The sequence below is a fragment of the Populus nigra genome, chromosome 19 (genome assembly GCF_951802175.1).
Source record: "Populus nigra chromosome 19, ddPopNigr1.1, whole genome shotgun sequence".
NCBI lineage: Eukaryota > Viridiplantae > Streptophyta > Magnoliopsida > Malpighiales > Salicaceae > Populus > Populus nigra.
Genome location: NC_084870.1, coordinates 4,092,858 through 4,099,451, shown reverse-complemented (window position 1 = coordinate 4,099,451; position 6,594 = coordinate 4,092,858). Strand labels below are relative to the sequence as shown.

The 6,594-nt window shown below is 36.7% G+C and overlaps 1 protein-coding gene across 1 annotated transcript; it reads right to left on the bottom strand.

The window, feature by feature from the left end:
• Nucleotides 1-2,919: 2,919 nt before the first annotated feature.
• LOC133679513 (cysteine proteinase inhibitor-like) lies at nucleotides 2,920-5,383 on the bottom strand. Its single transcript, XM_062102124.1, has 3 exons — nucleotides 5,200-5,383; nucleotides 4,910-5,117; nucleotides 2,920-3,116 (listed from the first exon to the last, which is right to left on the bottom strand). The coding sequence occupies exons 1-2, from the start codon at nucleotides 5,299-5,301 to the stop codon at nucleotides 4,914-4,916; spliced, it is 306 nt and encodes a 101-aa protein (XP_061958108.1). The 5' UTR covers nucleotides 5,302-5,383; the 3' UTR covers nucleotides 2,920-3,116; nucleotides 4,910-4,913.
• Between the last annotated feature and the right edge of the window lie 1,211 nt (nucleotides 5,384-6,594).

The following is a 6,594-nucleotide window of genomic DNA, read 5'->3' as shown; positions in this document are numbered from 1 at the left end:
TTTTTCAATAGCTCGTAAATCAGATGTCATTCATATTCTTCTTGCATTTTTCAAAAAGCTAGAAACCCAATTTCGAACTCGAGTGGAAATTGTTCAAAGCAACAGGGAAGGAGAATTTGCAAATACTGCTTTAAGAGTTCAAAAGGGATCCTCCATCGATTATCTTATCCCCTGAAGAGCTAGAAAAAATAAGTTTAGCTGAATGCCATCATTGCCATATTATCAGGACTGGTCTCACTTTATAGGCCCATGCTTCTATTCCATCAAAATTTTGGACTGCGGCCTTTAGCAAATGACCTATATCCAGCAAATGAGTTTTCAACGATGTCCGTATGATAATTCACTATTTTTCTGTCGTCAAGCTAATTAGGATAATATTCTTCTCCTTATTTATTGATGATATTGTTATAAATGACTCTTCCATTTCTTCTGTCAATGCATTTTATCTCATGTCTAAAGTGTTTCACAAAGACACTTGGGGACTTGTAGTATTTTCTTAGACTTCAGGTCACACAGGATAGAACTAACATCACCATCAGTCAAACACAGTATCTACTCTCTTTGTTGCATAAATTCAGCTTTGATGGTGCTAAACCAGTTTCAACACCTTTTGCTTATGGCATGCAACCCTCTACAACTGAGCATTCCTCTTGCAGACCCTACTATTTATCGATAAATGGCTGGCTCTCTACAATATCTCACTCTCACACGGCCAGACATCGCCTTAATTTGTCGTCCATTGTGTATGCTAGTTTATGCAAGCTCCTTGTGAACCTCATCTTATCGCGGCCAAAAGACTTTTTTCGCTACTTAAAAGGAACTCTCAGTATTGGTCTGCACTACGTGCAAAGTCCACTTACAACTATCATAGGATATTGCGATGCAGATTGAGCAGGTTCAAGAGATGATCATCGATCCATTACTGGTTTTGGAATTTTTATAGGTCCTAATCTCATATCTTGAGGGGCAAAGAAACAAGCTACAATATCAAGACCAACTGTTGAAGCTGAATACAGATCCATTGCTTTCACCACGGCTGAGCTCATGTGGTATGTCGATTTGTTCCAGAGTCTTGGCCACTCAATTCCTATTCCTATACTGCATTGTGATAATAAGAGCGCTATTAACATTGCAAAGAATCTTGTTTTTCACCATCGGACCAAGCATATTGAAATTGATGTTTACTTTGTCCGTGAACAAGTAGCTCGTTGTGTGATCCTAATCTCATATCTTGAGGGGCAAAGAAACAAGCTACAATATCAAGACCAACTGTTGAAGCTGAATACAGATCCATTGCTTTCACCACGGCTGAGCTCATGTGGTATGTCGATTTGTTCCAGAGTCTTGGCCACTCAATTCCTATTCCTATACTGCATTGTGATAATAAGAACGCTATTAACATTGCAAAGAATCTTGTTTTTCACCATCGGACCAAGCATATTGAAATTAATGTTCACTTTGTCCGTGAACAAGTAGCTCGTTGTGTGATCCTAATCTCATATCTTGAGGGGCAAAGAAACAAGCTACAATATCAAGACCAACTATTGAAGCTGAATACAGATCCATTGCTTTCACCACGGCTGAGCTTATATGGTATGTTGATTTGTTCCAGAGTCTTGGCCACTCAATTTCTATTCCTATACTGCATTGTGATAATAAGAGCGCTATTAACATTGCAAAGAATCTTGTTTTTCACTATCGGATCAAGTATATTGAAATTGATGTTCATTTTATCCGTGAACAAGTAGCTCGTTGTGTGATCAAACTTGCGCGTCTCGGGTGACAACCAGATTGCTGAATTTTTACAAAGTCCTTAAGCAGCCCGAGTACCTACCAGACCGTGGCAAGCTCTGTATTGGGCCCATCCCTCATGAATAAATGATATAGTCGTAGCCCTTTCCACTTCTCATAATTCCCACGTAACTCTTAAGCCAGCAACGCCATATACTAGCAGTTGGTATTGTGGAGGCTTGGATAATATATATAGTACCCACGGTTGCATGGAAAGAACCAACATAGACTCTCTTCATGTATCTGGGCAGGAATTTTCTACAAAGGAGAGAGATATCAATTCCTGGGGAAGTAAGAAACTACAACTGGAGCACCTGATGATTTTGATGTGCTTGTGGGTTTCTCTGACTTGTTACTGACTTCCTTGCTGCAGGCTACAGCATCATCAGAAACCCTCGAAGAATCTGATGGAACAAAGCAACTAAAATTGGCTGAGAAATGAACCATTTTCTTGCTTTCTATCTTGTTATCTAAAACAACTGTTCTTGATTAATAATCGGAGGCACTGGAGGCTAACTAGTTGTCTTTCTTAAGCTGAAGAATTTGAAGTGTGAGTTTCTTGATGATATTCAACGGAAGCCTGTCTATTTATTGCTAGTGAGCATTTGGAAGTTTCTTTGATAATCTGCTTGCGCAAGGAAACTCAAGTTTCTTGGTGTGGTTGCTTTCACTACGAGCCAAAACCATAAACCCAATGCTAACAATACAATTTCTCTGCAATTCAAATACTTAACGTCAGCTCAAGCGAGTCATAAGAATATGTTCAACATCCTCTTGCTGGCAGAACAAACGATGCGGAGGAGGAACACGACGTGTTGGTCGTTTGGGCCAGGGCACAAACTACGTGGGTCTCTCTCTCTATATATATATATTTATTTGTGTAATCTGTTCCCCCCCTAACCAAACAAACAAAATTGTTTGACTTTCATTTCCTTTATTACTATAAATTCAAGATGGAAAGTTTTTACTTCTGGACCAAGTTCTTGAAACTAACGAAATCTAGACCTAGCATGTTAACATGCACTCAGCATAAAACTGGAAAAACAGATGATGTGCACTCGATAGCAGTGATGAAGTCCTGATCCATACAGAGGGATAGGGAAGATCAGCAGGAGTAATCAAGGGACATACAAGAACGTAGCCAGCATAGATACATAAATCCATTCACAAATCTGCAATATTCATACAAATACGAGAGCAGCGTGTCCAGATCAATATTCAGAAAGTAGTAATTCCCATTACATCAAAAGGAAATCCATTAGCATTAGTTTCTTTTATTTTGAACATCAACTCCAAGTATAGCAAGCTGGACAGTCTTCAGCCACCTGAATCAAAAAGGCTTCATCAGATTCATACTTGTATAAAAGCAGGCCATCAGCATCATCAATTAGCTGTACAATGCATCCATGTCAATGCCATTGAACCAGCAAAATCATTTTAGCTAATTTGTACTATCGATGGTTTTCAAAAACAATCACCTAACTCAAAAGGTAATCTGTAGGCCACAAGATGCCAGTATAAGAAAACTGATATAAACTAGAACAAGAAAGGATCAATAGGGTTACATATAATATATGTAAAACATGTTCAACTTAATGGTCTTGTACCTCTCCAGAGAAGGATTGGGTGAATGAAACACTTTGTTTTTTGGTATAGATCCCAATTACACAAGATGCACTTAAGCACTCCAAGAGTTGCACTTGAAAGGGAAGCAAGTAGTCTTACAGACTCAAAATCCACTCGAAAGCATGTTGCTCTGATACAAAACATCACCTTCGACTAGTTTGTTCATTTTATTATAATAGACAAAATGTTTCTATATTCTAACATCGAAGGCACTTTCCTCTAGAATTCCATACAGTATGATTTGTAAGGTGAAACTACAGAGAACCGCTATGGCCTTACCGTTGCTATTAATGAATCCAACAAACACATCCCAGATTGTTGGACTCATGTTTGCAGCTTAATTAATGCACAGCTAAGACAATTTGACAAATCAAATGCATAGGTCAGCTGCCAGTGCCACCCAGAACAAAGTTAAGGCGGCCAAATTTGGAATTTCTGAGAAGATGGGTAAACCATGCTAAACTCACGTTGTCTTTTTCACCTGAACCAAAGAGCTCTGTTTCCTTCTCCGTGTCCAACATAACAAGTATACTTTTCTGGTTTTAGATTATGCTGGAAATCGATTTCTTTTGCAGCATAATAGACTCGTGACACTACATAACCTAGTTTTTGCCTAATTCACAACCAATATAATTCAGGTCACCAGGTTGGAGACACGGGTATTGTGATTATGTTAAGGCTCAATGCGAACAACTCGAGGGAAGGCCTGCAAATGCCTTACAGCAGAACCTCAAGGCAAGTAACCTAATTCTTGGTCCGGCAAATTGCATATTCATATCAACTTGCAAACCTAGCTGTATATACACATGTTCCGAGCCTCATTCCTACAAAACATATCTGGTACAAGTTATGGTAGTGGTTTCTATCTGCCTCTATGATGTTCTAATTGATTTTTCAGGCATTGCTTCAAAATCTTACTTTCGAAAAATGGATCAGCACAAAAAGATTAGAAAAAAAAAATGCATCCATTATACAGAGAATCATCTATTGTACTAATTTGCAAACAAATGGGTGTTTAGCCTAGTGGTTCACTCCCAAAGGAAAGGGAGTGGGCATATTCGGTTCAAGCTCTACTCTTGTCACTCAAGGAAATGGGGAAAACACAAACAAAGTTTCTTCTTTGTAGGCTGTGGTTTTAATTAGAAGTTAAAGACCTCAAGAAAGCTAGATGAATAAAATGGAATCTGGGTGGATTTTGCAAAAACAATCCAACTAAAAATTCATCCCTAACATGCTCTAACTCCAAAAACAGGGTGCCCATCACTAGCTTGGTATACAGCTTTGAGGTCCACATAACCCCTCTCATTTCCTATCATCTAGATGCATTCTCCAGGTATCATAAGAGTATTAGGGCCATGTCAATGTTGCAAGAGTATGTGAATGAAGCCAAATGCGACTGCGAAACATTGTCTAGATTAGTTAAAATGTTCTTTTTTGACAGCATACCAATTCTGTTTCAAGAAATAAAAGATGGTTAATTATATATACGTACCTAGCTAAGCGCTAGAGTCAGAAGGAGCATCCCCAACAAGCTTGAATTCCTGAACCTCCTTAAAATTCATCCATGGCTTCTCCCACACCTTGGCTTCATACACTTTCCTGTGACCCCCGTCAGTTACCTCAAAGGTTATGTAGTACATCGTCCCAGATACCACCTGCTGCTTTGTTTTCACCACTCTCTTGAACTCGAGCAGCGAATTCTGCACAAAAAGCCGGGATCAAATTGAATTAAAACAATATTTTACAAAATTCTTCTGGCTTAAAGAAAACAAAAGAACGAACCTGTTTCTTATTGTAATCATCAACAGCAAAACGAGCAAGACTCTCGATTTCAAGACTGTTAGCTGATCCTCCCACCTCGTTGATACCACCTGTCGTTGCCATTTCTCTCTTTCTGCTTTCCTTTTTTTTTTTTTTTATCTCTCTTTCTGCCCTGCTTCGTTATCAAAGATAAAAGAAGAAATGGAAGGCTATAAATTAAATAGGAGAGAGTTTTTTATCATAAAGTAAAAAAGATCGTAATCTTGTTGGACTTTATTCGAGCTGGTCAAATTTGGCGCCGTATGCAGCGACGAATAGTTTGGCTTTTGAATGGGAACGTAGGCATCCGAAGGTGAAATCAGGACGTGGATTTCCATGCACGACTCAACTACCACTATTTTTTTAGTTTGCCAGACCCTCCATTAATTACTTGTTAATTAAGTATTAGGATACTTGTTAATTAAGTAAAATAGATATTAGGATGCGTAAGGGAAAACAAAAAAAAAACACGCTAGCGAACTTGCTTCCTGATAATAAGCACCACGTTCTATGCAAAGCAGGTGACTCTTTCTCGAGTGTTTCCTAGAAATATATTAGTATATTAATATAGATTTAGATCTTAATATAAGATATTATAATTAATGGAAGACAGTAACCTCTTCACCAATTAATTGTAGCTCCACGTATTATAAAATAAAGGTTTTTGTGTTTTTAAAATGTTTTTAAATTTTTTTTAAAGTTTTTTTATTTTTTTCTTTATTTCAAATTAAATTTTTTGTGTTTTTAATTATTTTAATGTGTTAATGTCAAAAATAATGTATTTTCAAAATGAAAAACACTTTAAAAAATCAAAAAAATTTACATTTCTAAATATTTTTTAAATTATATGATTAATATCTATAATACCTTGCATTATCGAATAAAAATACTCAAGACATGATAATTTATTATTGCATGCAATTTTTATTTTTAATTTTTCTTATATATTTAATAATTTAGACATGATAGAATTCAAAAAACATATGTTTTTTAAAAAAATAATCAAGTCAAAATACAAGGCTTATATCCAAGCACACACAAGATGGGCTTATGAAAAACTTAATTTTTGTTGAAGTTTTTTCATGAATTCATGATGTTGTATAATTTTATTTTTTTAAAAAAAAACAGCTTTTTAAAATTAAAAAACTCATTCAGTGCGTTCCATTATTTCACATCATTACTAATTTAATTATTCATTTCTCTCTCTCCTTATATATATATATACACACACACACACACACACACACACACACACACACACACACACACACACACACACACACACACACACACACACACACACACACCATCATCATAATTGCTTATTTCTTCCCTCCTATTCTCTTTAAATTCCGAGGCCTGATTTCATAACCTTAA

Coding starts and splice junctions, on each gene's coding strand:
- LOC133679513 (XM_062102124.1), bottom strand. CDS start 5,301: ATGGCAACGACAGGTGGTATCAACGAGGTGGGAGGATCAGCTAACAGT. Junction 5,118..5,199: donor ATGATTACAATAAGAAACAG/GTTCGTTCTTTT, acceptor CTTTTTGTGCAG/AATTCGCTGCTCGAGTTCAA.